At 43.2% G+C, this 16227-nt stretch overlaps 1 protein-coding gene across 1 annotated transcript; it reads left to right on the forward strand.

The window, feature by feature from the left end:
* Positions 1–10016: 10016 nt before the first annotated feature.
* Positions 10017–15040, forward strand: LOC127337114 (uncharacterized). The gene is made up of 14 exons (XM_051363991.2): positions 10017–10480; positions 11207–11430; positions 11531–11722; positions 11809–11945; positions 12044–12370; positions 12514–12653; positions 13100–13164; positions 13274–13342; positions 13426–13596; positions 13681–13817; positions 13892–14173; positions 14334–14482; positions 14556–14603; positions 14701–15040. Coding segments are annotated over exons 1-14 (2037 nt in total). The 5' UTR covers positions 10017–10478; the 3' UTR covers positions 14795–15040.
* The last annotated feature ends 1187 nt before the right edge of the window (positions 15041–16227 follow it).

The following is a 16227-nucleotide window of genomic DNA, read 5'->3' on the forward strand; positions in this document are numbered from 1 at the left end:
CTGAATCGGCCCAGTCTTAGCCCATATACGACTTCACATGTTTTGTTCTTCCTGAAAAAAAAAAAAAAGGCTGTTCAACATGATGCTATTTTCCATACAACATGGCAATGATTATCCAGCGTAGCATTGGAGAAAAATCCACTGGAAAGTGTTGATGTGGTATATCAATATATCAGTGAATTTCAACAAGTCGAATACCGAGCCATGCTAGGTTGGCAAGTTGGCGATGAGACACCCAGCCCACCAGCCCGTTCAAGTCCGTATCCGGGACGTGCTCATATTTGTGCGGAAATATTACTTGGGTGGATCTTGCAAAGGAGTGGTAACTCCCTCCGTCCCCTTGTCACCATGGGACAACGGATGCCACTGGTCTGGTTTGCCATTACTCGCTCGATGAGCTGAACGAGGACGACAACCTCGAGATAATAGAAGTAATCCAACAACGTGATGAAGTCAATTCGAGTATCCTTCCGGCAGGCTCGTCAAAATTCATGTCCACATCAAGTAGACCATGATACCAGTATGTCTCGGTCTCGGGTACAGGACACTAACTGGAATCTAATATCCTTGGTTATTTATCCACTATATACATAGTACTTTCTCTCATCTATAAAAGTATCGGAATTTTAGTTTAAATTTAAACTAAAGTGAACTAAAGGTTAACACAAACAAGTGGTTACGATAAATCAGAAAGAGTTACATATTTCCTCACGGGGCACCTCCTAAGTGCACATGATCATCAATACCCCTAATGAATTTCTTTCAGCGTAAGTTGGTAGAACAAGTACCCATTTAGAATTTGACACAACCTGGGAAAAAGTTACCATTCTGATGGAAGCGGGAGATTAACTTTTGATCTTAACACTTGGACAATCTTACTCCTTGGCTGGAAAGGAGTTAACATCCTTCCTTCAAAAAGATTCATGATAACAAAACTAGTAAGTGGGCCACCTATTGTAGTATTTATTTATTTATTTTGACACTCTCTCTGTTAAGAGAGGATGACGCAATTTTGTATAATTTTTTGAAATACAGAATTTTGTTTATCGCTCACAAATACGTACATGCATTTATCTATATGAACGTACACACTCAGACCGTACCCATATGAGCACCTCCAAAAGACTGAGTTGGGTCTTGAGATTGACGAAATCATCATAGCCGCCTCGCTATCGATGGAAATATCGCCTCCAACTAAACGAATATTCTTTCTTTATAAGAAACCGAAGTATTAAACCTGGGCTTTGAACTTTGGTACACTATGTGTGCCACTGCCCTCTCTCTCTCTCAATCTCCCTCCCTCCCTCTCTCTCTCTCTATATATATATCTCTCTCTCTCGGATAGGTCTCCTCTCTCTTGGCCAAGTCTAGTGGGGTTATTTTGTTACCGAAGCGATGAAAGTCACCACCCATGGAGATGCAGCTATCCTCTCTCTCTATGTCTATCTAGTGGCACCATTACATTTCCTAGACTTACTCCCTTTCTCATGTTAGCCTTTTTTCTTAATGTCAACTCTCTCCTCTATCTCATGTGTCGCCGAGCGTGGCCGCGTTCAAATGAATTGCCAACATTTTCTATTGAATTCGTTAGTCCTGCAGGCACGCCGCCGCGAACAGAAGAGGCTGACAATTCGGCGAACTGTAAAATCCATTCTTGTAGGAAAACATCGCAAGTTATTCTATGAACCAAATGCTGGCTCACCTCACAATCTAGATAGCTAGAAAAACAGGGATTCTCGCCATATCATGAATGATATCAAAGAAAACTAGGGACGTTGTAAGATTTTCATTCAACAAAAAAGCTTGGCATGATGACATACATCACGAGATGGTTCTTGTCGTCGTGGTGAACAGACAGATGCCATGAGATGGCTTAAGTTGGCGCCGGATGTACGCAAGGGGATCCGGAGGAGGGGAAGTTGAAGGTGAAAACCCAAGGAACTAGAGAGATAAGCTCAAACGATGTATGTATTCACGAGATCAACGGGGAGCTACAGAACATGGCCTTCGGCCAGAGGTTGAAGATGTACGACAACTAGCCTATCATCTACTTAAGCTACCCAAGACCCGATCCCCTTGCATAGGGGTGCCCCTACTCTCCTTATAGAGTGGAGAGGTGGCTTACAAGAGAAGGAACCCTAGGGGTATCTTTGCTGATCTAAGCTACTTTATAAAGCTTCTTTGGCTCCAGGGTGACGCTCCCTTCTTTAATCATCGGTCTGGTGACCTAGTCTGGTATCTTTTACGTCATCTTCCTCTTTGGCCTCAGGGCTTCGATCAAAGCTAAACTGCTTCGCCCATCTTGTCCTTTGGTCCTTGAGGGTGTCTTTGACCAGGGTGCGGACATGCTACAGTTGAGCCTATGCCGGATCCCTGGTACCTTAACCGGTAGGAAACCGGATTCTTATTCTTTGTATCTTCAGATTTTACCTCTTGGGCGTACCTCCGGTTTAGATATCACCGGTTGCTCTTTCTCCGGCATACCCCTCCTGGTATACCGGATTGTATCAACTCAGCACCGCTAAATAGAGCTTTCCTAATCCGGATTAATCTTTAATCCGGTTTACAATCGCCTTATCATGGCGTACTTGCCATAGTCTTGACCTACCGGGGGTCATCCCCCCGACAGTTCTCACCAGATCAAAAAATAAAGCAAGCTTTGATCGCTTTGCCAATTCAGTTTCACCACGATATGTTTTTCTTGGAAAATCTGAGAATTTTCTCTACTAAGAAAATACAAAAGGTAGATAAGACATAGCGAGCTAACTAATCAGCAAGAGCATGAGAAAAAATTGGCACGACCTCCCCTGTTTCTAGGAGATCCACGACAGAAAACTAACCATTGAGAAACAACTTTGCACAGACCGGCATGTTTAAGCATTTTAAGACTCAATATCAACCAGCGTAACCAGCACATCAAAGGCAAAGCCAACAGATCCACGCATGGTATCAAATAAGTTTCAGTTCTAGCACAACTACTGGTGGTTAACCATTACAACACACCATGAATTACAAAAAAAAATCTCGGATCTGAGATCTCGGCTGGCAAGCGCAACCAAGGATGCAACATGCATACAGATGGGTCTTCTTCCAGGTTCCTGACAATGATACACTAGGCTGCTGCTGCTACAGGTGTGAAAGCTTCTCTGCTAACCCAGATGTCCTCTTCCTCACTGGCGGAGCTTAGTGTAAGTCAGGGGGGCCGTCGCACCCCCCCAGCTTTTTTGCAAGTGTTTAGATGCAGAAAAATTAGCATTTCGCCCCTCCAAACATTGATATTTTATCTTTCGCCCCCCCCCCCCCCCCCCCCCCCTCCCCCCCGATTTTTGGTGAAGCTCCGCCACTGCTCTTCCTGGTTATCCTTCAACAAATTACCATGACCTGGTGAAAACAATTCAAGAAACAAAATAGTGGGAGTGCATTATGAATGTCAAGCCAAAGTAGATGCACATCATATCATAGTTCACATAATCAATCTTGTTTAGATGATTATTCAAGTAAGTGACAAAGTAGTGTTTGGTTTAAAACATTAAGTATTCTCGTTGACACCAATACTAGCAGTATTAAGTTTAGATGATTATTCAAGTAAGTGACAAGTGTAGGACTAGAGACATACATCATGTTGTATACCTATCTCATTAGCGGATCTAGACCAGGTACATGGATTGCTACTTATACATTTCTAAAGATGGGCAAGGTACATGTTTTAATTTATTATCTTATGTTTTCTCATCTAACCCAGATTGTACATGTTAACAGAGCAAAGAAAAGATGTGTGTGTGTCGGGGGAGGGGGGGGTTGCCCCCTACTTATGAATTAGACACATAACATTATAGCTTGTACTAACTCCTAAAATGACGTCTGAATTACGGAGGTGTCAAGCATTTCACATAAAGCATTGTCTGCAGTATTGTGTAGTCGAAGGTGGTTGTTTTTAGAAGATAGTGTAGGCCCATAAATTATCATCAATAAGAATGTTTTATAGCTTTAAGTGTAGCATTGTTGTGCAAGACTGTGCAGATAGTGCATTACCATTCCATCAAGGGAAATAAGGCTCCCCTTCTTCCTCGAGAGGGGATCCAAATGAACTCCCTTTGACCGAACATGATTTTGCTCAATCTCCCTTAGACATGTCTCATAAACGAACTATCTTTCATTTCCTTCACATGAGTAGCTTTGTATAAAACAAATCCTTGGTATTAGGTCCAAGTTAGGACCTCAATCTCTGCTCTCAACTGTCTCAATGCCATGTAACTATTGTTCCATCCTCTTCACAACTATGAAAGCGCCATTATTCATTTGCTTTTCTAAACATCACCGAATGCTCCACGACCCAATAAATTATCCTGGGAGTAGATACTAGTTGGCAGACATGAAGGATATATACATGAAAAACACATAATTACATGCCTCCATCATGTGGATACTCCCATCTTTGCTACTATTCTCATGCTAAGATGATGCCTTTTTGCAGATAAATAGCACTAGACGAATAATAAGCAGAATACACACTGTAACTAAAATGCTTGTGACAAACACAATTAGATGGTGTTTTGAGGCTCCGTCTTTTGTAGAGCGCCGGGCCGTTCAAGTTAAGATTTCACGTCATTCCACCTCCATGTTGGGATGAGCACATTAGAAATGGCCTAGCCAAACTATTACCGGATACATTAAACTTCTTCAATGGCCTAAGTTTTCCTAGGTTGTAGGGAAAATACCCAATAGGGTTATTTCAATAAAGCTAGATTTCTTCGAGCATTGTAAGGTTTCCAAAAATCATGATTATTATGCCAGTCAATCCATACTTTGATACTTTGAGTAGTGTCACCGTCCCATCGAAGTAGGTAATGTCAATCCCTTGGGTTCTTGCGAGGTCATACCATATTTTTCTCATCTAAACCAGATTTTTAGTCTCGACTTCTTATAAACTAGATTGGCAAGCTACTTGGGCTAATTAGTTACCTTATATTGTCTCAGCTAAATCTAGATTATACATGTTAATGAAACCTGAAAATCTTGGCCGCCGGGGGAGGGGGAACGCCCCCCATATGCATCTAATAACACCGACTTAGATCTAGCAAGTGAATTGGCCAACATGGCGGTTTATATTAACTTTAAAAATAGCGATACATCCTTTGTGATTAGATAAACGAGAAAATCCAAAGGATCCTCTTTCCAAACACACGAAGGATCAACATGGCATTTTATATTAACTTTGAAAACACGATTAGATAAACGGGAAAAGGGAAGGATCTCCTCCACTTTATTAGCCAGGGTATGTTCTGCCATATTGGCCTCCCTATGGCAGTGATCAAAAACCACATCACCAAACTCTACATAGAGATACAACCTGATAAATAGCCATAGCTGGACTAAGGGCAAAGCCTCCATTCCTCATCGCATCAATGACCTTAGAGCAATCAGAATAAACAATAAGCTTGCTGCAACCCAAAGGGTCTCTCGTGGCGGGAACACCGGTGGTCGCTAGGAGACGCCAGGGGAAGGGCTCGTGGCGGAGGTACCTGCAGGCGCCGCTCGATTTGCCTGGTGGAGGACGACGCTAGGTTGGGGGAGTTGGGTTGGGGAAGATAAGGTGTGCGACTTATCTGGATGCCAAGCGATGTCCAGGTCCGGGGCTCGACTTTCGGGAACGGCCTCTCTCCATAGCAATTGGGCCATTCAATATTTAGTCCGAATACCCAAAGGCTCTAGGAGATTTGTTTTCCTTTTCTTCGGTGGACAGGCGAACAACGTGGGAGCTCCTCGCCACCGATCTGGTCGGTGGCTGTTCGGCACCGCACACCCTCCCACGATCCAGGTAATTTAGTGGTCCGCGGCCCATTCCGTCAGGTGAGTTTTTTCTTTTCTTTTTCTTACTTCTTTTCTGTTTTTTCTTTTGTGTTTATATTTTCGTTTTTTAAATCTAACCGTTTTAAAAATATTTTTTGAGAAAAAGTTTTTCATAAAATTTGAATAGTTTTCTGAAACCAAAACAGTTTTAAAATTTGAACATTTTTTGAATTTGAATATTTTTCAAAATTTGAAATTTGAACAATTTTTTAACTCGAACAATTTTCAAAATTGAACGTTTTTAAAATATGAACAAATTTCGAATTTGAACGCTTTTTCGATTTGAACAATTTTCATATTTGAACAATTTTCAAATTTGAACGGTTTTCGAATTTGAACGGTTTTCAGATTTGAACGGTTTTCAAATTTGAACATTTTTGAATTTAAACATTTTCTCAATTTGAACAATTTTTAAAAATCAAAATTTTGAAATCTAAAAAAATACAAACAAAACCGAAAACAGAAAAAAGAAAAAAGAAAAGAAACCAGAAAAGAAAAAAAAGAAAAAAAAAAGAAAAAACGAACTGCTACAGGCCAAATAGCCACAAATGGGCCTGGGCCATACCCGACCAGGGGATGTGCGGTGGCCGGTAGGCACCGACCTGGTCGGTATATAGGGTTTGCCAACAACGTCCTTGATGGCCAGCAAGAAAAGGGGCAAAACCTGAATAGACCATGCGGCCTGTTTATAACCTGTCCAATCCAAACCTGCGTAGGCTTGTGTTCTGAATCGAAAAGTTACTTGGGCCATCACGGGCATGGGCTTCGGTTAGATTTACTTTTCAAGAAAAAATAATTTAGGATTTTTTTCTACGTGCATCGTTATTTTTTAGCATTTGCCAATAAACATCCAAATTGTATCTTTGTGAGGTACAATTGTAGTGTAGTTTTTTTTGGCATATTTAGTAAATAGACCGCATTGGCAAAAAACGAAACTTTGCCACATTGTCTTTGGGGCCATCCCAGGCAAAAGTATAAAGTTTTCCGTTTTTATCCATGGAATGTGTTCCGCAGAATATGTTACAGTACAAATTTTTAATGGTACATGATAAAACCATTAAACCGCTGAAATTACTGATGTCGTATGCATCAATTTAACTTTTCTATTAGTATGATACTTGTCCATTAATTTAACAGCAATCTTCAAAATGAGGTAGGTCGTTGCTGCGCGGGAAATGGGCTGCCATTTGGTATCATTGTCACTAGTCTAAGCCCAGCACAAGTGCGACAAATGTTTTAAAAAAAGTTAAGTCAAGACAAAAGTGCGACAATGGAAATCATCCCAAAATCCTAGGTCCGCTGCTGTCGGCATAAGTGGCGGCTCCCACACCTACGTCCGTCGTTCCTACTCCTCTCCTAGCCTCGCTACTGACCGCCCTCCTCCTCCGCCTACTGGTTGTCGCCGCTGCCGCCTGATCCTCTGTCTTCGAACCCAGGTAGCCTACTTTAGTCCCTCGGTTCGATTCGTGAAGGGTGTTGATCCAAGTTTTAATCTGCTGCGCCAGGCACACCCTGCAAGACCAGTGGACCAGCATGAGATGATGGTAGACCTCCGATTCAAGGAATAAGGCGTCCTCATTTTACGTGTTTTTCGTTCGCCTAAGAATTACTTCAAATATATAAATATTGTTTGTATTAAATTAACATCATTAGAAAGTGTTTTTCAATACGAATCCAACGATACTAATTACATATAATATAACCAAGATTTTGTTGTTCAATTTCTATGATCAAAGTTCGTCTTAAAATACGCGTGCGCCTTATTCCTTGGGACGGAAGTAGTATGTAGTAATAATTATGATGCAAAATGCATGTACCAGTGGACCAGTAGGAGATGATGGCAGGTGATGATCCTGCTATTGTTTTGGACAAGGCGCATGTGTTGGAGCACAAGGACCAGCACGCTGAGGCAGATGAAGATGATGAGGACTACTAATATACTACACCCAAGGATGACAAGTGGGGAATCCGATCTATGCGTGGTGTTTTTCATAAAAGCTAGATTTTCAACGGATTAGGTTAGGTTTTGATAGTCGTCTTCTTGTTGGTCTCAATAAAGATGGCATCGTCTACAATGAAGTTGACTCGCACACATGCAGTTTTTAAATATAAGACACAAATGCTCAGCTTTTAAATTAATAAAATCCCTAACGGCCAAATTTGTTACTCAATAATTGTAGTATTTCATCTGAGTTGTCAGATAGTTGCTGATCCCTTGACCTGTTCTTTGGTTCGTGAATTCATGGTGTGTCTGAGCCGAGATGCAATGCTTGGTTTGTAAAATTGAATCTTATAGTAATTTTGTGTGAAAGAAATTTCAAAGACTAACAACCGTATATAAAAGATTATCATTGATATTTGAACTTTGCTAGTGGATGCACCGTGTGCCAGTCAGCAAAAGAAACACTATGAGCTTTGCTAATGTATCAAGTGAATGATAAACAAGTTATGAAATCTAAGCTTTGTCCATTCCTCAATGCAAAGGTTGAGCGGTTCCAGGTCGACGGATGAAAACTTCTGACTGGTGGATGTGTTTCTCATCTTCGCCTTCCTCTCGGAGGAAAGCCACCCTTTTCATGATTATTTTTGTGGTCTTATGGTAGATTTGGAATGAACAGAGTCTTCAAAAACGTATCGCCCTACCACGGTTGTTTCCCGAGTGATCGGACCGACCTAGTGTAGCAGGTGGAACGCACTCTGAACCAATCCCAGTCTAACACAATCCGAGTGAACATAGATTTTGTGCTAAAACCAAACTGTAGACTGTTAAGTGCACTATGTTTCAGCTCCTATGCCGCTGGTCATCTTCTTTGCTTGCACCAGCTGGGGCAAAAACTTTGCGCTGCACAGAGAAACGATGTCGTGGGCAGGCATGCAGTCAGCCGTGGCAGCCGCCGGTAAAGTTGCTTCAATTCGTCTAACAGTGTTTGGATGCACATAATTAGACCGGGAATTGTGGAATTAGAATTTGGGCCACCAATTCAGCCGTTTGGGTGCGTCTGGAATGGGCGCAGCTCCTCTACAGTACCAGTGTTACTGTACCTGTACAGTAATTCAGAAAATCTGCCGTCCAGTTTAATCTAACGGGCCTCCTGCCACTCATAGATGGAGACCGAATTAGAAACAAACTTAGACGCTAAATTTGTACATGCAGAGGCATCACTCGCAAGTAATATTTCAGGCTGCACTCCAAGAATATTGTTGATTGCTGACCGTACAAGATCGGCACCAACGGAACCAGTTGTCACGGCCGGCCGCCACCGGCGGCAGCAGCAATCGACGAGGCCTACGTGGCCGGCCGGCTAGCCAGCACTGTACAACATCAGTTGCGCCAAATTTGTACATGCCTGGGCTCTGTATTGTGCGGCATCGCAAGGTGGTGGGTGTATCACACAGTGTCTGAGAGATTGATGGCAGGATTGGACGATAGGGGAGAAGAATAGCATGTCCGTAGGTTTTTAAGGGCGAGAGAAGTGAACTGAAGGCGTGTGGTTGAGGTGGGTGGACGCCGCGTGCCCAGTCACCTCCTCGTCGCCTCCTCGGTTTTCGAGCGATGCCATTGACGTCGACGATCGTCCAGCACGCGTCATTTTTAATGTGACCCGTTGCCTCATGTCACGGCCAGTGCGGCCCCACCCACGAAAACCACTTTTGTTGGGCTCGAACCCACGCCGGTGTGAGCCCAAAAACAGAGTCGGCCCCCAAATAGCTATCGGGATCGCCGGTGGAGATGCTCTTAAGGATGAGAACCGTGTCACTAAGGCGGCGAGGTGGCGAGGAAGGGCGGCGTGTCACTGCCGGAGGCAAGGTGTCAAGGAAGGGCGTCGTATCTCTGCCGGCGGCGAGGAAGGGCGTCATGTCGGGCTGTCGGCGGCGAGTCATCAACGAACGGCCACGTGTCACTGCCAGCTTATTGTTTTCATCTCACTTGGAGGAAGAACTAGAGATGTCCTACAGCTATTTAGCCAATTGATCCTCAATCTATCCTGCTCTGTTTTTTGGCGCTAGTTTGCAGTTCTCACGTAATTCATTTGGCGCCAAAAGGAAGATATATGTGATATTCCCTCCATGCCACCTTAAACACAGAAATTATTTTTCTAGTCCGGTGTCCACCTATGAATGGCAGGAGACCCGTTCGATTAAATTGGACAGCAGATTTTCTGAATCACTGTACGGGTACAGTAACACCAATACTGTAGAGGAGCTGCGCCCGTCTGGAATTAGGTTAGCAGGATGGTAGTTGGGTGCCGTGCTAGACGGATGCGGTGGCGAGCCCACCGGAGAGCAATTTGGCAGGGATGATGAAAGATCGGGAGTGTCCCATCGGAGTGGCAGAACTGTGCGGAAACTCGGGAATGCTGAGAACCGAGAGGAAGGAAGGCATGCGATCGACGAGAAGGGGGACAGAATACCGACCCGATCCGGGCCCCGATTGAATTGCTTTGTGCGTCTCAGAAGGCACTCCGGTCCCGTGATTCCCCTCCCCAACCCTAGACTTCCCAAATCCGCCCCCGATTCGCCTGCTGCATCTCGCCGGAACTCCTCCGGTGCATCTAGTCCCCGTAGTGCCCCCCTCCCCGTCAAACCGCGCCACTCTCCTTTGCAAGGCGCGCAGAATTAGTTGCAAGATGTAAGTGTTATTATCTCCTCATTTGCTTCTCCTGTTCTAGTGGTAGGTGCTCACCGAGCAGTTCCAATTCAGATTATACTGTCCACATCATTCTCGTGTTCTCGGGTTATGTCTACGTTGTAGCCTTTTTATGTTGCTTCAAGTAAAATCTATGTACATGTAAGTGAGAGTGGCCATATGATGGATAAACACTTTGTTGGTTTAATTGGATTCTCGCAGCGTTTGAATCTTGTGTGTTGCACTCACACTGTGGCAATCTGAACCACCCAGAGACGGAGACAAGGGGGGACGAGCAGGGGCTACGCCCCCCCTATGATCCTGGTTTTCTTCACAAAATTAGTCATGGTTGCTTCTTATCTATGGTGTTTCAGCTAGCTTAGCCCCCCTTATGCACAGCATAGTAATAGCTCGGCCCCCCTTGAGCTAAGATCCTGGCTCCGTCCCTGGAACCACCTGCTAGGAAATAGCTGCCGGTATTTTGAGTTTTTGTTGCCTTTCCACATTTATATGCACATAACCATGTCAATTTTGTACTGATGTTGAGCTTATATCTTACTAATTTATTCCATCAGAATGCACGACATCTTCATTGTATTATTGTTTATACTATTGTCTTAGTACCTTACTTTTATGGTTCCCAACTGATGTTGGGGCTTTATGACGAAACATTACACGCGGCCTTAGTTAATCTACTACTAAAGCATATGCATTTACTTTCTGCTTCAGGACGGCCAAGGCCCGGAGAAAAGAGGGGGGTACTGAGTTAAGTTCTTCAAGTGGGAGCAGTGGCCAAAAACCAGAAGGTAGAGCGTCCAAACGCCAGACACTAGTGAAGCTCCGGACATTAAGGACTTCAGGCGTGCGTAATCGCAAAAAACCAGGGAGTAACAGCCAAAAACCAGAAGACTATTACAGTGGTTACAACATAGCCGTCAGACGCATATTAAAATGTGAGTCACATTGATTTTCAAGTTGCTGGCTCTTTCTTTTCTTGAACATATTGGTCTAATAGAGCACTCACGTTTGCTGTGTATCATGTTTCTTGATCAGTTCATGCATGTCAGAAGGCGGCGTCTGATGCCGTGAAAAAAGAATGTGATGATGAGGAGGAACATTATGGCCGACTCCGTGATCCGGTTGTTCACAGTGCTTTTGAAGAGAGGCAATTTGGCGATCTAATCACACGCGGTTGTGCCTCTCGATATATTCCATGCAGTGTCGTCTCGGTTGCCTTGTTTGATGGTGTGACTGTGCTGCTATATGCTCAATGAATTTTCCTAGTTTGTTTTTAGTCGTCATTTGATTATTTGAATCATGTTCTTGTGCAGGAGATACCATGTTATTTGCATGCTCAGGCATACCTCTACCACCAGGGAGAAGTAAACTTGAACTTACTAGATATGTGACTTCAGCACGTTTGGCTGTAGAATATGAGTGCAAAAGATACAGAGATGACAAATTGAGGGTTGGTGTTACTGCTAGTTATTTTTTTCTCCCATCTCGCTTTGTTCATTCAAGTCAATTTGGCCATTCGGTGCTGATGTGCTGCTTTTATCACTATAGATTAATGTGCGCCTTCCGAATGATCGAGAAAAGGGTGGGTTCTTAGAGCTATGTAATCACCACATTGCTATTGTCACTTTGCTGGATCGCCAAGCTGGCCATCCTTTGGATATGGAGCACCTGGCAGGATTTCCCTCCGAGGATGATGAGATGCTAGCTGCTGGGCGTGCCTTCGAGTCGGGCTGTTTTATGGCTGCAAAGGTAAAGCTTGCGACTTATGGTGAGGAAGGTCAGTTTTACCCATCTAGACTTGACCTCGACCTACCGATCTCTGAGAAACGTCTCAGCTTGTGGAAACCCGTCAGCAGCTATGAAGGTCGCCCAGTGGTACGCTGTAGATATTATACTTTACTGTTTGGCATGATTGGAAAACATGGAACAGTAATTGCATTTTATAGCAGTTCGTACATGTGTGCATCGTAGTAAAATTGATTTTTTTTGTTTTTTCAAACCACTTTGCTTTTGTGTAGGCTCTACTTGGAGGGCCAGTGTTTGGAAAAGATAACAGGATTATCGGAATGAACATTGACGTTGACACTGATGGTGCATATGTATCGTTTCTACCACTGGAACTACTGTGTATATACTTGAAGCATTTTCAGATACTCAAGTAGGTCTGCTACACTTCCAGTATTTAGGAGCTATATCTTTCCCTGTTAGCCTATATTGTATATGTTCCAAACCCCCTTCTCTGATCAGCTTCCCATTTTAATGTAAGCATTTCTTTTATGGTGAAAGCATTGGAGAATTAGTAGTTTTTACAGTTATATGTGGATTCATATAACAACCCGGTTCTTGCTGCCTCTGCCTCCTGTTGCTAGTTTATTGCTTGTGCATAATGTTTACTATCCTTGACAATGTGGACATTGCAACTTATATTTGTGGCATTTGAATTTGCTCAATCCTCTTGTGTCTTCTGTGGAATATATTTGGCCTGGTTTGCAAGTCTTTTTTCCATACCTCTTTTCCCTTTTTTGGAGATATGATTTGGTTCATTCCAAATTCTCCTTTTTGCATATCAATCTGTCATAATAACTTTACTGTGTTTCATTGCAGTCCTAAAGAACTCCACTTCCGTCGATATTCAAAGCCTGACCATGTATCCACCATAACCCCTTCAGGTATGAATAAGGATGCAGGTCATCATGTAATGCTACCTATTATGACCTGAATATTATGCGAATGCTATGGTACATTTCATCTGAGTACTATTGATCACCACCGAATCAGGATTTATGTGCAAAATTTACCGTCTTAGACACCTTGGCTATCCCATGCCACCACCAATTATGCTCGAATGTAAGTCGCTGCTTTTGATGTATGCTGAAGTCTCCCTTGTCCAGCTCTGTATGTTTAGCTTCTGAGCCTGTTTCGTTAACCAGTAAACGGGAAATTGCTTAATCAATTTGAAGCTCTCTTTGGTGACGTACGTGCATGGAAAGGGTATCCTTTTGGTTCACCCAATCATTGTGATGAGCCTGTCTGGAGGCATCTTCGAAAAGATGTTGTGAAAGATATATCCCGTCGTGTTGTCTCAGTTGCTTCATTCCATGGTAGTTCTTACAGCTCTACGCTCATTATTTTTCAGTGCTAGTATTTGATATTCACGAACTAATAGTTACAGCTATGATGTTCAGGATACGAAAGGTATTTTGCGTGCACAGGCTTACTTATAAAGTGGCATCAACACACTGTTGTTCTCACTTCGGCCAGTTTGGTTAGGAGCTGTAATGATGAAGAAATTTATGAAGACGAAATTGATAAAGGCTTGAAGGTTGATGCTCTTAACCATTTGACTTGGTCTTTTAAGTTACGTGATGGTCAGCTGAGCTCATTTTATTATTGCAGATTGAGGTGTTCCTCCCACCAAAGCAACGTGCCTGTGGGAAATTGGAATTGTATAGTTTAAAATATAATATTGCTATCGTTAGTTTCGAGAAGAAATTCATTTCTGTTTGTCCAGAAAACATTTCCCGCAAGTCTCCGAAGTCGTCTGGAAAAGTAGTAGCCGTGGGGAGTGAACCTATAGATGGACTATTAATGGCCTCAATTGGTGATGTGAAGCCTAGAGACAAGGGTTGCAAACTTGACTGCAAAGATCTTAAGGTGTCCACTTGTAAGATCAAGAAGGTATCGCTGTGAATTTCGCTCCCTTTATTTCGCACGTGGTAGCACCAGAATAAACCATAATCTGAGTTATCTCTCTTTTTAGCATGATACATCTCGTGAATTATAAATCAGGAATTACAAGATTTGGTAAACTCAGGCTTTTATGAATTCTTTCTACTAGGCTGGAATTGGAGGTCCTCTGATTAATCTTGATGGGAGTTTTGTTGGCATGAACTTTTTTGATGGAAGAATGTTAACTCCTTTCCTGCCAAGGAGTAAGATTGTCCAAGTTTTAAGATCAAAGATTAATCTGCCACTTCCATCGGAACGGTAATTTTTCCCCTGCTGTGTCAATTCTAACTGTGTACTTGTTCTACAAACTTACATTGAAAAAATCCAATAGGGGGGTTGATGCTCTTGTGCACTTAAAAGGTGCCCCGGGAGGAAACAGGTGCGCCAGAAATTTCTCATAACCCACTTGTTTGTGTTAGTTTTAATACTATGTAGCATATATACAGTGATTAAATAACAAGGATATTGGATTACAGTTATAGGTGGCCTGTGCCCGAGCCATATTGGTATCATGGTCTACTTGATGTGGATAAGGCTGAACACAAGCATATCGGAAGGAAACTCCAATAGAAGTCATCATGCCATTGTGTTTGGTCCTTGCTCTGGTATTTTAAGTAATGTCAAGCAAGACTAGTACTATCCGTTGTCTAATGGTTGTCCTTGTTCTGCTAGCACACATCTAGCAAGTGTCAACAGACAAACTGTTATTGTCTTATGGTAGTCTTTGTTTAGTAATGTAGCAACTATTAGTTTCTTATTGATTATTGATGTCCTTGTTAAGTTAATGTAGCAAGTGCCACTATTATTTTATTGTCTTATCGGTGTCCTTATTCTGTTAATCAAGCAAACATGAGTATTGAACAGACATGCCTGACATTATGTTTCTGTTGAGTTTCATATCAGCCTACCCCAATTTTGCTTGGACAAAACAAAGGTTTCAAGCGCGAATGATTGTAGACTAGACAACAAAGTTCTTAGGCCTACCTTTCTTGTAAACTGAAATCATTCAAGTCTTCCCTCAGGAGAATACCCGGAGAATATCCGAAGGTTGCTTCAACATGTTTCCACGGTAGAATATTGGAAGCCAAATGTTGCTTCAGCATGCCATACATTTCTTAGTTAAGTTTGGCATGCGTTTGGCCTAAGCCATGAAAATATAATTTGGAAACTAGAGGCCATGTGTCATGTTGGATAATTAGGCACAATTTCCATGATTAATTCCAGAATATAAAACATAATGACAGCAACTACTAACATGTGAAACTCGAACATACTAGATGCATTAATCAACATGAATAGTAGCAGCGCAAACAGTAAAGCATCCATCGCTAAACAGATCGAGATATGTCGCACGTACCGATCCGGTGGAGGTGTAGCAGATGATGTCGCAGCAGTAACGTTGTTGATGACAACGTTGTTGACGACAGGAACGACGGGTCGAAGTAGACGGCGTTGAAGACGATGGTAGGCAGCACCGCCCAACTTGGACGGAAGGCGACCCGTGATGAAGAGCTTGAGCAGTCGCGCAGAGCGCTTCCCAAAAACCTAATTCTCCCTCTCCCGTACAGGATCGCAAGGACAAGTGGTTCCGGAGACCTGCTCTCCCGTTCGCCGATGCACGTCGGCGCGCGGGATGGAGTAGGTTACGATGGCGGCGCAAGCAGAGAGAGGTGGAAACCCTAACTCGTGTATTGGCGGCGCAAGCAGAGAGTAGATTTTATAGGCTGGGGAAACCCTAGGTACAGATAGCCCACGATCCGGGAGCGACCCGAACCGACTAACTGCGACGCGTCCGTCTAGGACTCTGTTCGTTTTCCTGAGCTGCAAAAAGTAAGGAAAGTCTCGACTCGAGGCTCAATCCACTCACCACGAGCGCGGCGCGCGCGTCGTGACGTGTCGAGTCGAGACGAGCGAGGAGGAGGAGGAGCGCACGTGTAGCACTCCTATTCTCACTCAGTTACTAGTGGTGGAACAACCCACCTTATAAGGTGGTCTAACTTCCT

This window comes from Lolium perenne, chromosome 2, assembly GCF_019359855.2.
Source record: "Lolium perenne isolate Kyuss_39 chromosome 2, Kyuss_2.0, whole genome shotgun sequence".
Taxonomy (NCBI): domain Eukaryota; kingdom Viridiplantae; phylum Streptophyta; class Magnoliopsida; order Poales; family Poaceae; genus Lolium; species Lolium perenne.

Coding starts and splice junctions, on each gene's coding strand:
- LOC127337114 (XM_051363991.2), top strand. Junction 11,431..11,530: donor CGTCAGACGCATATTAAAAT/GTGAGTCACATT, acceptor TTTCTTGATCAG/TTCATGCATGTCAGAAGGCG. Junction 14,174..14,333: donor CCACTTGTAAGATCAAGAAG/GTATCGCTGTGA, acceptor TCTTTCTACTAG/GCTGGAATTGGAGGTCCTCT.